The sequence below is a fragment of the Lodderomyces beijingensis genome (assembly GCF_963989305.1).
Source record: "Lodderomyces beijingensis strain CBS 14171 genome assembly, chromosome: 2".
Taxonomy (NCBI): domain Eukaryota; kingdom Fungi; phylum Ascomycota; class Pichiomycetes; order Serinales; family Debaryomycetaceae; genus Lodderomyces; species Lodderomyces beijingensis.
This window is the reverse complement of record NC_089971.1, coordinates 1376499-1391204: the sequence shown is the minus strand read 5'-3', so window position 1 is coordinate 1391204 and position 14706 is coordinate 1376499. Positions and strand designations below refer to the sequence as shown.

The 14706-nt window shown below is 47.4% G+C and overlaps 4 protein-coding genes across 4 annotated transcripts; 2 read left to right on the top strand and 2 right to left on the bottom strand. All coding sequences in view use genetic code 12, as the record gives it.

The window, feature by feature from the left end:
- Window positions 1-127: 127 nt before the first annotated feature.
- On the bottom strand, window positions 128-1789 carry LODBEIA_P17330 (uncharacterized protein; the record flags this gene model as incomplete). Its single annotated transcript, XM_066971654.1, has 1 exon — window positions 128-1789. One exon carries the CDS (start codon window positions 1787-1789, stop codon window positions 128-130), a length of 1662 nt encoding a protein of 553 aa, XP_066828671.1.
- Window positions 1790-3878: 2089 nt separating this feature from the next.
- LODBEIA_P17320 (uncharacterized protein) lies at window positions 3879-6197 on the top strand (the record flags this gene model as incomplete). The annotated part of the gene is made up of 1 exon (XM_066971653.1): window positions 3879-6197. The coding sequence occupies one exon, from the start codon at window positions 3879-3881 to the stop codon at window positions 6195-6197; it is 2319 nt and encodes a 772-aa protein (XP_066828670.1).
- A 1268-nt stretch (window positions 6198-7465) lies between these two features.
- On the top strand, window positions 7466-9823 carry LODBEIA_P17310 (uncharacterized protein; the record flags this gene model as incomplete). Its single annotated transcript, XM_066971652.1, has 1 exon — window positions 7466-9823. One exon carries the CDS (start codon window positions 7466-7468, stop codon window positions 9821-9823), a length of 2358 nt encoding a protein of 785 aa, XP_066828669.1.
- Window positions 9824-9998: 175 nt separating this feature from the next.
- On the bottom strand, window positions 9999-11543 carry LODBEIA_P17300 (uncharacterized protein; the record flags this gene model as incomplete). Its single annotated transcript, XM_066971651.1, has 1 exon — window positions 9999-11543. The coding sequence occupies one exon, from the start codon at window positions 11541-11543 to the stop codon at window positions 9999-10001; it is 1545 nt and encodes a 514-aa protein (XP_066828668.1).
- Window positions 11544-14706: the final 3163 nt, after the last annotated feature.

The following is a 14706-nucleotide window of genomic DNA, read 5'->3' as shown; positions in this document are numbered from 1 at the left end:
CACACCAATCTACAGCAACCAGATTTTGCAACCGCCGCCATTCCACCATAATATCAGCACCAAACATAAAAAAAACTCCATAAATATATGTATCTATACCTCTCGAGGGTAACCAGCTCAAAAATATTCAAAACTTGTCCCCAAACAAGCCTTGCAAGGATTCATAATTAATCTTCTTCGAAACCGAACTTTTTGAAATAAACATTTTGGCACTATCAGCAGCACTTCTCGGCGTGCCATCTTCGTCCAACTCAATGTTGCCAATCTCGCGTTGGATCTCTGGCGGCACCGATTTTTGTCGCTTACGGCGCGGCCCGCTACTCGACGCACCCGAGGTGTTGCCAGTCAACTCATCGGCCTCCTGCTTCAACCGCTTGCGCTCTTGCTCAACCATGTAATCGTGGTTCAACCCCATCCAGATACGTTCCTTGGTCTCGATCTCCTCGGGTGTCATGCGACTCTCTTCAACTACAACATCGTCATCGTCGGAGTTTAACTCGACTGCAGACGACACCATCTCCAAGACATCTGCAGTCTTGGGCAATAGGGCCAAGTTCTTGGGCCAGTTGGCGTTCCAGATCTTGTCGTCGTCGCAAATGTCATCGTTGGCATCAGCGGGGTTCTTGTAAAGCGAGTCCACCAACTTGCTTCTCTTTGTCGCCAAGATCCGGCGGATCTGGTCGTTGATCAAGTCCTTGTCGATGGTAATGTCGCTCATGATGGTGTTCATGATGATTTGCTTTTGCTGCTCGTCGGAAGTGAGGGTGCCCAAGTATTTTTTCCGATTTTCCTCGGACATGGTATCCAAGGCGTTGAACGTATCCTGCTGCAGCTGCAGCTGCTGGAGCCGCTTGGCGATTTTCTTTTCTGTTAACCTGTTTTTGTCAAACGATGGCGGATTCGAGCTTTCAACATCCAAAGTGTCCAGACGGAAGCCTTCAACCGACAACTGGGCCGCTTTCGTTTTTTTAAACTCATTCAATCTCCGCTGCAAAGTCTCCACCCCCACGTGAGAAATGGCCACGATTTCGGCGTGGCTACGACGGAAATTGTTCATTCTAGCAGCAAGCAAAACGCACGCGCCAGCAATCCCAGCCGGACGCCGACCTTCATGGATCCAGTCTGCCGACATCCGATGGGCCAATTTCACTGCATCCTTGGCCACTTTCGTGGTCTTTTCCTTGAAATCCAATTTCTCAACAAAATGCTGAATGAACAACGATGGGTCGGCCAAGGGCAACGAGGTGATATGCAAAGCCTTGACCATTTTCAAAAAAGTCGCCCCTAGTGAGTACACGGACATTTGCAACCGTGAACTGAAATCAATCAACATGTGATGAGTTCGCTCTTTACGACATGCGACATATAAGCAAGTCGCCAATACATTGTTGGATCTTCTTCCTTGGACAAAGTTGTTTGTCAAGGCCAATTTGAACCACTCGCCCGCAGCATCGGCAATGAAATCGGCAATTTTCAACGAGGCCGCAAGACGTCGAATCTTCCTTTTCCCATTGCTAATCGTTTGTTCTCTGCTCTCCATGGCATTTTGTCTGCCCCCTGCAAATGCTGCTCGCGCCTGGTCGGACCCCACCATGGCCCCTTGAACCATTGCGGCTCCGCTTGAAGACTCTCCAAACTGGACCTCGGAAACAATGGGGTTTTCCTCCAAGACCGTGCCGCACCGAAGACACGATACATCACCGGCCGCGGTGTATCTGTTCACGTCAAACTGGGTGTGGCCGCAGTTGACGCACTTCTGCTGCTTTTTGTTCCTTGCCGCCGCACTCATGATAATCTGGTTTGAAGTATTTGCTAGCTTGTTGAGTTCATGAACGGGGTTCTACTGCGTTGAGGGGAAGATAGAAGGTCGGTGGGACGTGATGTAATGAGAAGAGCGTATGTGTGTGTATGTTAGAAGTCATAACGAGTAAAAAAAAAAAATTCCGGTTTGGTGCGCCTCTCTGCTTCTTTCTTTTGATAGTGGAGGTAACAGCCAGGGAGGGGGAATGGGAGAGGCAGGGAGAGCAAGAGAGAGAGGAAGGGCGATATACCAGCGAGCTAACAAGCACTATCCGGTTCAAGCTCGTTTTCGTATTAACTTTTTGTAGGTAGATCGTCATGACTAGGGACTGGCCGTGTTGGTATCAACCAATGATTCAAACTAGTCAAGATCGTAAAAAAAAAAACAAAACAATAAAGGGCAAGAAATGTAGTTTAAAGAGAAGATTCTTTTACGGGGAGCTGCACAGAGGAGGCACATGTGATGGAATGGAACCGGAATGAAGCTGGAGGCTATATATATCTCAACCAGGGGTCCTCTAAACCTACACTTTCATGAGACTTTTTTCTTTTTTTTTTTTTTTAAGCCTGCGGTTGTCAGCGCAGGGGATGCTTTGATTTACGAGATGTCATTTACTATTTGCGTCTTACCTCTATATGAAGAGAACCCCCCCTCCCCCCCTTGAACTTGCAAGCAAGATTCTTTAAGCTTCATTGAAAAGTTTCGTGCTGTCATGTGCTTTCCGTTGGCTGCAATATCCGCTCCATTTTCTTTCAAACTGGTTTTTTTTTAACAAACAGGTGTATATTCCGGGCGGAATAGATAAAACCTCTATTGTCTTCGTCTTGCTCAACATTTTTTTTTTTTTGAAGTTGAACATGATTTTGAAGCTAAATTCTGAGCCTCTTCGATAAGCTGAGAACGAGAGCGAGATGAAGCCCTTGATAGAATAAGGCCGGTCCTGTACCTCGGCTCCCTCTTGTCTCACCGCGCACAGGGAATGAACTCAATCGTTGAGGAAGCAAACAATCGGAGAGTGCCCGTCCACTACCATGGTCTTTTGCAACCAAGCCTCGAACCTCAAACCTCGAACCTCCAGCGCCAGAGAATGAGCCTGCACTCATTTACGAACTTCCTTTGCAGCATCAAATGTGCAAGATGCAAAGTTTAGAAGAAAAAAAAAATTGCATCACCAGCGCTTGAGCCTCCTCCCTTCCCACATCACATCGTTTTGGTTAAAGATTTCACTCTGTAAGTCAGCACGGGCAAAACCCCAGTGCCTTCCAACACCATCACGAAGCCACAATAAAAGCTTCTTTCTCTTCTTTTTCTTCTTTCTCTTCTTTTTCTTCTTTCTCTTCTTTTTCTTCTCTTCCTAGGCGATGGTGATGGTGGTGGTGTTGCACCGGCTGTTAAAGGGCTGTGCCGGAGTGACCCCTAACCGAATAGAGTTTTTTTTTTGATCTTTAGATTCAGCACTGGGGCTTACGTAACCCCACCATCAAGCCTGTTCCAACAGCCATGACAAGGAGGACTACATGCGCCAATAGATGCAGCGTCAGGGCCAACCCTAATCCTGACGCTGCAAGCGGTGGGTTTATTAATTACATGTGGCCCACGATGGAGCACCACGACGCCCCGACGGTTATGAAGTCCCCCACGATTCGTATTAGTATGCGCCTTGTGTAACAAACAATGCCCGTGAACTCCATCATCATTCCATCCCACCCTTAGTATTGGTCCACTAGAAGGAACTGTGGTGTCCATAACCTTTTTTTACTATTTCAAAGCCTTATTAAACGCATCATGCTCATGGCACTTTTATACGAGCTTCAATTTGAGATAATAGTAATAAAAAAAAACGGATTAGGAAACCTTAGCTATGTCCGCCAATACTGCTGATGGCCACAACAATAGCCCACGAGCTTCAATAAGATGTAATATAAAATCAGGGTTAGAAAACCTTGGCGGTGTACGCCGTTGGTGCTGATGTCCACAACAATAGCCCATGATTCCTCACAGTACTTAAAACCCATGGCTTGTCCCTTCCCGCCCGTGTTGGCGTTGCTCGTCGAGCACAGTATTTTGGCAAACTACAATGTGGTTGAATCTAGTTGTCTTTGCCACGGCGACGTTGGCTTATCCCTGGGTGGTTGACGGCAATGTTATCCCGGCCTGGCTACTACGTCATAGAACATCCGATTCCAGTGCATTGGACCATGTTGACTTGTTTTACGGTACAGAAGGCGGAGGCAATGTGTTTCCCGGGGCTACGCGGCCTTTTGGAATGGCTAAAGTGGGCGTCGATGTCATCGATCCCAGTTTTGGCAACCTGTATTCTGGCTATGCACCAGGTGGAGTCGTCACGGGAATTTCGATGATGCATGAAAGTGGCACGGGTGGTGCTCCACAGTACGGAGTAGTTGCGCAATTGCCATTCACGGGTGACTTCAATCCCCATGTTCAGACAAACTTGAGTCGCGCTCACCTGGATAGTGCTAAAGTTGGCTATTACGCCGTGAATACTACCAATGGCGTTGACGTTGAGTTCAGCGCTGGTGAGCGATTCGGGATATTGAAGTACAACTACCACGATGGCGTCGACGCTAAAGTGTTGGTCAACGTGTCGCATCACTTGACAGCTCCCCAGAGGCCGTGGTGGACGCAATATTTCGTTAACGGATCAATTGATGCCACGAAGCTGGGGTACCATGGATATACCACCATCAAGGGAGGCTGGGGCGACCAAAAACCGTGGACTTTGTACTTTTGCGCCAACTTCTCCCTGGCTGCTCAAAGTGTAAGCAGCTTTCAAGGCACAACTGTGGAGCAAAACCGTGTCTCCATTAGCTCAACCGAGCAAGATGATTCATTTGGGTTGGTGTTTGATTTCGGGAGTAGGGTCTCGGAAGTGGTGAGTCATGTGGGGATATCTTTTATCTCGCGAGAGCAGGCGTGTTCCAACATCAACCACGAACAGGACTTCAACTCGCTCGTACTGGAGACGCAACGGGTATGGAACGAGGAGGTGTTTGACAAGTTTGAAGTCGTGAGCCCCGAGCCTCAGGTGGTTGACCAGTTCTACACCAACTTGTACGGGGCGCACCTCATTCCATCAAATCGAACAGGCGAAAACCCGAACCCCGGTTGGAAGCCGGACCAAGTCTACTACGACGATTTCTTCACCATCTGGGACACGTTCAGGTGTCTCAACCCCTTGCATAATATAGTCAGCCGCAAACGGGGCTCCGAAATAGTGCAGGCGTTGACCAACATCTACTTGAACGAAGGGTGGACCCCCGATGGCAGGTCAGCGAACCAGAACGGCCGCACGCAAGGCGGATCCAACTCGGATATCGTGATGGCTGACGCCTTTGTTAAGCACATCCCCGACGTCGACTGGGAGCAAGCCTACGCGGCAATGAAGCAGAACGCCGAGGTGCAGCCTCCGTACTGGTACGACTCCTTCGCCCCCGATGCCTCAACTAAGCAAGGACGCGGCGCATTACCTGACTGGTTGCAATACGGCTACATCACGCGAAACTACACTCGATCAGTCAGCAGAACCATGGAGTACGCGTACGACGACTTTGCATTGAGCCAAGTTGCCAAGGGACTCGGGTTGAGCGACGACCATGCTAAATACTTGCGTCGGTCATCGCAATGGCAGAACATCTGGAACAAGGATGCTCAAGCTGATGGATACGATTACAAAGGCTTCATTCAGCCGCGTGACGCCGACGGGTCGTTCAATTATGAAGATTACGACCCCATGTCCTGTGGCGGGTGTTATTGGGGAAACGACGAATACGAAGGAAAACCAGTTGAGTACGGCTTTGCTGTTCCTCACGATATCGCGAAATTGATCCAACTTGTTGGAAGTCTGGAAACGTTTGCCAAGAGGATTGATGACTTGTACCCTTTACACGGGAAGAAAATAGCCGATGTCGGAAACGAGCCTAGTTTCCTCACTCCATTCTTGTATAATTTCGTTAATGAGCAGTGGAAGTCTGTGGAGTTGGTGCGGTACATCATGCAGCATGATTTCCATTTTGGTGTCAAGAGCTTACCGGGTAACTCCGACGGGGGCGCCATGCAAGCGTGGGTCATCTTCAGCTTGATTGGGATATACCCCATCGCAGGAACCACTACGTATCTAATTGCATCACCATTTGTGAACCACTTGAAATTGCATTTGGAGAATGGCGCTGTCTTCGAAGTTAGCGCTCTGGGGTTGTCGCTGGATAACATCTATGTGCAGAGTTTGAAAATCAATGGTGAAAAATGGAACAAGAACTGGGTTGACCATGACACGTTGTTTGGTCCCAATGGTGGCTCGATGGAGTTTGTTTTGGGGTCGTCGCAAGTGGTGTGGGACACCGGGTCGGTTCCACCTAGCTTCGGCCACATAAATTGAGCTACCGCTAAAGACGAGAACAAATATAGACAATATTCACTTCGTTCACGCGTTATAAAATGCTGGAGATTTTTCCCCTTTTTTTTTTCAAGCTATAGTCGCTTGTATATATAAATGTGAACAGTTTTGTATCAGAGTTGAAGTAGTTGTGGCGGCAGCCCGATGCCTGACTGATCTCCGTGGTGTCATTTGCAAGCTTGTTCGGGGGGAAACCACCGACCCGGCACTTGGCGTGCAAGGTGAAACTATCAAAACTTGCAGCATTGAGCGGAGGCTGCAATTGCAGGGTACAAAAGCGCAAACGCTAAGGGGGCTTTTCGGAGTAGACAAATCCAAGCATGGCGTTACAATTCAATTTTTTTTAAAAAAAAAGAACAACCACCATTTTCATCACTGATGAACATAGGCCTCTGTAATTCAATCTCAAGTCTTCGAGAAAGTGCGAGCCTTGGTTTATATGTATTATCATTTGCACTTACGTAATCCTTCGCTGGGATCCTTGGGTGGAAGATACGAACGGAGTTGTTGCATAACGAGACAGAATATAATATAATATCGGAGTCTTGCATTCTCGTATTCAGTTTGCAAGGAAAAGTGCCTTGCAACTTGTTGAGTTATAATATATCGTCCAGACGCGAAGTGGGTGCTGGCAGCGGCAGCGGCGTTGGGAAGGGTACGAAAACGGATTAAAGAAGAAGAAAACGATAGGTGAGGAATAAATAGTCGTCGATGACCAGCAGGATAATTGGTTTTATTATGTCCGATGTAGATTTTCCGTCATTGCACTAGGGGGGTTATTTAGCGGCTATGATGTACGAGTTCTTGTTGACTAGATGGTGTCCCCGTCCAAGGCGGATCCACAAACTATGAGTCTGTCCAATCCAGCTTTCGCCCTTTCATCGTCAAAATCCGCCTGCTTTTCACGGCCCGTTTTCGTCGATGAGATTCTCGCATCTCCCGATTCCCCTTTTTTTTCCCCTACCTGCTCTTGCATTGTGTAACAAGGCACTTTTTGCAACCTACCACCACCACCTCCACTACCAAAATAAAAGGGAATATATAATTATCAGCCAAAACCCGCTAGATGACATCCTTCACTTGCCAAATATAAAACCGAGATGAAAATGCCATATCATTCACCGTTGGCGCGCGGACCACAATAATGGCTTTTACATATACATATATATAATTGAAAAGTTTCAACCTTTGTTGCGTTTTATTTCCACCACCACAACTACAATTTTGAACGTGACACATTCCTAAAACAGATGGTACGATCGCTTTCGCGCTCGCTTTGGTTCTGGCCCTGGCTCTGGTTCTGCATTTGGATTTTCTACACCACTCCAACGGTGTCATGGCCATGGACGAAATTCGTGCCGCTTCCACTCATCCAGCAGAATACACAATGGAACCACGACGCAATCAACCGGGTCGACGTATTTTACGGCGCTAACTGCACGGGCAACGTGTTCCCTGGCGCGACGCGGCCCTTTGGGATGGTGAAATTAGGGGTGGATGTAATAAATCATCAATGGGGCAATTCCTATTCTGGATATGCTCCGGGTGGAGTCATTACGGGGTTATCGATGATGCATGAGAGCGGCACTGGTGGTGCTCCACAGTATGGCGTGGTGGCGCAATTGCCATTCACGAGCGAGTTCAACCCGGAAATCGAGATGAATTTAACGCGGTCTCAGCTGGATACGGGCAAAGTTGGCTATTACGCCGTGAATACTACCGAGGGTGTTGATATCGAGCTCGCGGCTGGTGAGCGGTTCGGGATATTAAAGTACAATTTTGAAAAGGGGGTCGATGCCAAGGTATTGGTTAATGTGTCGCATCATTTGACGGCGCAGGAGCGGCCGTGGTGGACTCAGCGGTTCGTAAAGGGGATCATCGAAGGGACTGAGCTGGGGTACGGTGGGTATGTGACTCTCAAGGGTGGCTGGGGAAACCAGGATCCTTGGACGTTGTATTTCTGCGGCAACTTTTCGGTGCCGGCTATACAAGTTACTCGGTACAAGGGGAACGCTGTTCAACCTGGATATTATTCTGTTGGATCTAGCAGAAGAGGCGATTCATTTGGGTTGGTGTTTGATTTCGGTGGTGAGGTCTCGGAAGTGGTGAGTCACGTGGGGATATCATTTATCTCGCGAGAGCAGGCGTGTTCCAACATCAACCACGAACAGGACTTCAACTCGCTCGTATTGGAGACGCAACGGATATGGAACGAGGAGGTGTTTGACAAGTTTGAAGTCGTGAGCTCCGACCCTCGGGTGGTTGACCAGTTCTACACCAACTTGTACGGGGCTCACCTCATTCCATCAAATCGCACAGGCGAAAACCCGAACCCCGGTTGGAAACCGGACCAAGTCTACTACGACGATTTCTTCACCATCTGGGACACGTTCAGGTGTCTCAACCCCTTGCATAATATAGTCAGCCGCAAACGGGGCTCCGAAATAGTGCAGGCGTTGACCAACATCTACTTGAACGAAGGGTGGACCCCCGATGGCAGGTCAGCGAACCAGAACGGCCGCACGCAAGGCGGATCCAACTCGGATATCGTGATGGCTGACGCCTTTGTTAAGCACATCCCCGACGTCGACTGGGAGCAAGCCTACGCGGCAATGAAGCAGAACGCCGAGGTGCAGCCTCCGTACTGGTACGACTCCTTCGCCCCCGATGCCTCAACTAAGCAAGGACGCGGCGCATTACCTGACTGGTTGCAATACGGCTACATCACGCGAAACTACACTCGATCAGTCAGCAGAACCATGGAGTACGCGTACGACGACTTTGCATTGAGCCAAGTTGCCAAGGGACTCGGGTTGAGCGACGACCACGCTAAATACTTGCGCCGGTCATCGCAATGGCAGAACATCTGGAACAAAGATGCTCAAGCTGATGGATACGATTACAAAGGCTTCATTCAGCCGCGTGACGCCGACGGGTCATTCAACTATGAAGATTACGACCCCATGTCCTGTGGCGGGTGTTATTGGGGAAATGACGAATACGAAGGAAAACCAGTTGAGTACGGCTTTGCTGTTCCTCACGATATCGCGAAATTGATCCAGCTTGTTGGAAGTCTGGAAACATTTGCCAAGAGGATTGATGACTTGTACCCTTTACACGGGAAGAAAATAGCCGATGTCGGAAACGAGCCTAGTTTCCTCACTCCATTCTTGTATAATTTCGTTAATGAGCAGTGGAAGTCTGTGGAGTTGGTGCGGTACATCATGCAGCATGATTTCCATTTTGGTGTCAAGAGCTTACCGGGTAACTCCGATGGGGGCGCCATGCAAGCGTGGGTCATCTTCAGCTTGATTGGGATATACCCCATCGCAGGAACCACTACGTATCTAATTGCATCACCATTTGTGAACCACTTGAAATTGCATTTGGAGAATGGCGCTGTCTTCGAAGTTAGTGCTCTGGGGTTGTCGCTGGATAACATCTATGTGCAGAGTTTGAAAATCAATGGTGAAAAATGGAACAAGAACTGGGTTGACCATGACACGTTGTTTGGCCCCAATGGTGGCTCGATGGAGTTTGTTTTGGGGTCGTCGCAAGTGGTGTGGGAGACCGGTCCGCCACCACCTAGCTTTGGTCACCTTGATTAAGGTGGGGTGCGCGAGCTCGAGCACGAGCAAGAGCACGAGCACGAGGTGGCTGCACTTTGTCAGCTTCAATTGCATTACAGGACTGTTTATTAGTTGTGTTACATATATATATTAATTACATTATTAAGAATTGTATTCTTGAAAACACCCACTTGAAAGTGGTTTCCCTTTTATTTTACATCATCACTTCTACTCCATTAATAAAACATTTGACTTTTTCCAAATCCAACAACATATTAATTTTAGTTTGCAACGAGAATAGCTCGTAGAAGTCTAATGCTTTTTCTCTATTTTCCGGTGGCACGTTGCTTATGCCATCCTTATTTCCAAAGACGACTTTTTGCGTCAAGTAGCTCATGAGTTCTTGATTCGTGATGTATAAATTTAGTGGTAGTTCGTGGAAATTGATGGTTTGTTTCACTTTGTAGTGAAATTCGAGAATCACCTTGTGTCCCGGTTCGCTCGTTTGTAAATGGGTCATATCTTCGTCATCTTCTTCATCTTCGTCGTTGTCTTCAACTTCATCCTCGTCTTCTTCTTCGTCTTCTTCTTTGACTCCACCTTCGTCTTCATCTTCCTGTTCGTTGTCGTCTTCAACTTTGTCTTCATCATCTTCTTCTTCTTTTTCGTTTTCATTTTTATCTTCATCTTCGTCTACTTCCGAAATTGAATTCTTTGAGATTGGAATAGTTTCATCACCACGCAAAGACACGTTCTTTTGCGATTGCAGCAGTTGTGAGTCTTGCTCAACAGCAGCTGAACCCACCTCTTCATCATCACCAGAACCCTGCACCATTTCAATCTCAAACCGGCATTTAAACACCTTTGGAGGTGTAGGGTTGAATTTAACCTTGATCTCCTCAACCGTTGAAATAGCGGGATCAGGTGCCGTTTGCGATAAACTCGGTTCCGGGATGAGACCCATATATCGCAAATGTTCAATCATGATCTGACCTAGTCGTTGTTCCACTGTTGATGCGCAATTACCGTGATTGTTTCGTGGTGTAGTTGCAGAGGTATCCTCGCTGTTGCTCAGATTTTCCGAATCGGCTGTTGTTGTTGTTGTTGTTGTTGTTGCTGATGGTGGTGAATTCTGAAGTGAAACATGATGATGATGATTGCGACTAGATGGAGCAGATGGATCCACTCGAATCGAGATATTCGACGGTGCTGATTCTGGCGGCGGCGTAGTTTTATTCAAGATGAAGCTTAGCGAAGGCGAAAGCGACGTCCCCAGGGATGAAATGGGCCGAAGTAAAGATGAAGAAGTGGAGGATGAAGATGGTGACGCTGCTCCTTGGCTACTGGGAGGCGTTCCAAGATGGTGCTTCTGGGAAACGGGCGCAGCAGGTCGTCGGTACGGGTGAAGAAGATCCTGTATTCGAGTCCTCGATATCGACGGTGTCGTTCGCTGCACGTGGGAGTGCCGCACACTGCTGCCATTCGAAGGACTTGAGTTTGCAAGGCTCAGTGAATCCGGCGACGGCTGCTGCTGTTCCCCGTTCGGATTAGCTTCTGCTGCAATATTGTTGTTGTTTCGGTGGTGGTGGCTGTTGTGCTCCGTTTTGGTGGCCGTGGGCGTCTTTAGAACAGGGATATCCGGTGGAAAACTGAGGTCAACGGCATTACCATCGTCGTCATGGAAAGTTATATCTCGCTTGTAATTGGTATCTGTTGAATCCGACGGTATCGTAGATCTCGTAGTTATCCTTCTTGACATGGCCTTCTGTGTACTCCCCGCGAGGCCCTCCGTGTTGGAGAAACAATAGAAAGAGAGACAGCACAACACACACACACGCCTCTTCTAGGTGCGGGATCCAAAGTGGGACAACTTGCAATAAAGCCTGCGTAGTAGAATGGGTTGAGAAAGGATCAAAAATGGATGTAGGATGTACTGGCTCGGAAGCAAGTGAACCTTCAATTGTTATATTGATAAAAGAAGAAACAAAAAAAAAAAAAAAAGAGACAGGGGTGCACGGAGTGGTGGAATGATTGTTGAAGTGGGTTTAGAACTTGTTGATTGCAAAACTCTCCTTCTTTGTCCAGAGATATTCTCTCTGTCTCTTTGATTCGCTCGAGGGTAAATGGCGTACAGAACAATAGGCCAAAGGAGCAAAAAGAAGCAGAAGGTATCGTATTGTTTGGCATTGTGACGTGCCAGCTGTCAAAACAAACAAACTACAAACCACAGACAACAAGCAGCAGACGGTTTATGAGAAGATGCTCTTGGGTTGGTTTTGAAGCAGTCAAGGGTCGGTGCAGATCCAATGCTTGAGACTCAAATAACCATTTATACGAGCAAGGATGAAACACATTTGTGATTTACAACAAGGCTTACATATTTATACTACCCATCTAGACTGTACGTTGTCCAATTGAGTTAATTTTCAACAAGCAGACACCTCAATGGCTAGCTGCTTCGGTCGGGATAAAACCTAGACATCTCAACCCAACCTAGAACACAAACAACACCTACGAGGGAGGGAAGATGGGGAGAGCTGGGGGTGTAGCCAGTTTATTAGTTGGTATCTCTGCATTTTGAACAGATAAACAACAGCAGGGGGGCTCTGCGACGATTACATTTCATGCTTGAAACGTGCGAAATTAGCCGAAAACATTTGTAGACGAGGATCCGGGAATTGAAACAAAAGTTTCGTTTCTGCATTGATCCGTCGTAGCACGGGCGGGAGGGGGAGACTGAGTTTGTATGCTGTCAAACCACCCTTTGTTTCCGTACCTGTTTTAAACATTTGACGAGTTGTCGTGGAAACTGCAGCAGAAGATAGGTTCCACCTACAAAGCTTTGAGTTTAGCGAAATGTACTTTTGCTGCCTTGCGGCCATCCTTTCCATTTCCCCCGACGACGGCGGTACTTTGAATCGAAGTGTTTTTTTCTTAGTTTTGAAATCTTTGCAGAGCAGCATCCCATTCTAATGCTCTCACATCTGACCAACTCACGGTTGAACCTAGCTGAGTGTTTTGACCGCTGCTCGTCTTAGTCGTCTTGTGACCAAAGTAGCTCTTTACAGTGTAAGATTGGCAACGTTTCATCCATGTCGAGAGTCAAAAGGAAACAACTTGGGCACATCTTACAAACAGAGTCAAACATTGTATATATTGCAATTTTTCGCAGCCAAATAATCCCAAAAAAAATAAAATCATGAGAATTAATTTCGCTTACAGAGCTCAACATAGAAAAAAAAATGGATTATGCCAGGTCAGACAATTTGGAATCGGACGAACATTGTCTATTGTCGGATGGCAAAAGGCGAAAGGGCAAAAGGCGAAAGGGCGGAAGGGCATCCAAGTACAAACCAAAGTGGCAAATGGGGCAAATGGGGACAAAGTTGCAAAATAGAATCGAGGGTGCAAAAATAAAATAAAAAAAAAACAGCGGATTTTTTTTTTCGGTATGGTGATCTCCAGCGATGAGCAGCGATGCCCCGCGCGCTGACCTTCTATTATTATCACGATTTGTGCAAGAAGAAGCATTCAAGAATGTCTTGGAATTTTTTTTTTCCTTCATGGAAAGTGAAGGGGTGATTTAAGGTGAAACATTGGTTTCAATCTGTAGCAAAAGGAAAAGAAAAACACTCAACACCCAGGATGAGAGCAATGATGACATTATCTCTTTCTTTTTTTGTTGGGAGAGGAATAGGCGAGAATGTGTTTTGGCCGTGGCGAGATTTTGGACTCTGGCACTTTACGCTAACCTCTGGAATTGATTGGCTTCAGTATTGCTCATTCAATCTAACCCCGTACCCGATTATCAAGCCATCTCCCAGAATCGTTGCAACTTACTAGATTTGCGGATATACCTGCACACACTCCTCCCCCCAAACTACCCCCACGGATAGACTCAAAGATGACGATCTGCTCAGCTCTGTTCTTTTTTTTTTTAAACTTTGATCTTGGCCACGGTAGGCGAAATCGCCTCACTTGAAAGCCAACAAAACCTCTCTCCGTCAACGAGAAAAGAAAATCGAGGTACTTTTCTTTTAGTGGTTGTGGAGGAAGGGGGAGAAGGAGAAAGAAAAAAAAAACAGATCTGTAATACCTTCCCTTTTGAGGTTTGAGATAGCGAGACAACAGAAAAAGAAAAGATGATGCGCTGATGGGGGGCAGGCGGGTGGCATTTCTGGCGTGGGTGTCGGTGTTGGGCGGGATGCGCTGGGCGACTTTCACCGGCGCCGTCAGCATCACCGAAAGGTGAGACAATTGCGGCTCGGGGGGCTTTACTTGCTTCCCGATTGGGGCAAATTGGAGCTGGAGTTGTATCTGCAGTGAAAACGCGAGAGAGAGAGAGGGGCCAGCGGGACTGGTCTTTGCGGATGATGGGGGAGGAAGCGGGCGACGAGAGGTGAGTCCATGGGACTGAGGCTAAGCTGGTGAAGCTGACGAGGCTAGCTTAAAGATGTGTATTGGCTCATGACAGCGTGTAGTTGATACCCGAGGATCCGAGTCTAGTCTTTTTTTTTTTCTTCTGGTGAGGTGACTTTTTCAAAAGTCGCGTTGCAACGGCGTATATCCAATGGCAACATCAACGTTTGCGTGGACGAAAAGCAAGGGTTCACTAGCCTTTTTCCCACTCGTTCTTGTTGTGTCGGATGGCTGTTGGTCCAAGGCGGATTCAATTCTCGACACGCCAACCGTACTTGCGTTTCTTTTGAATCACGTTCCGATTGTTCTTGGTTGGGTTGGGTTGCTTGTGGTATTTTTTTGCGCCTTTCTCCGTTTCAGCCTCTACCTTAACCCAGACTAACTAAGTTTGGGTATAAAGCAGCTGGTTTTTTTTTTATAGTGGTGGTGAGTGGTTTATACGCTTTCGGTAAAGCAATCAAACGACGCTTGCGTATATGCATATCGTCTACATATAAAACCAA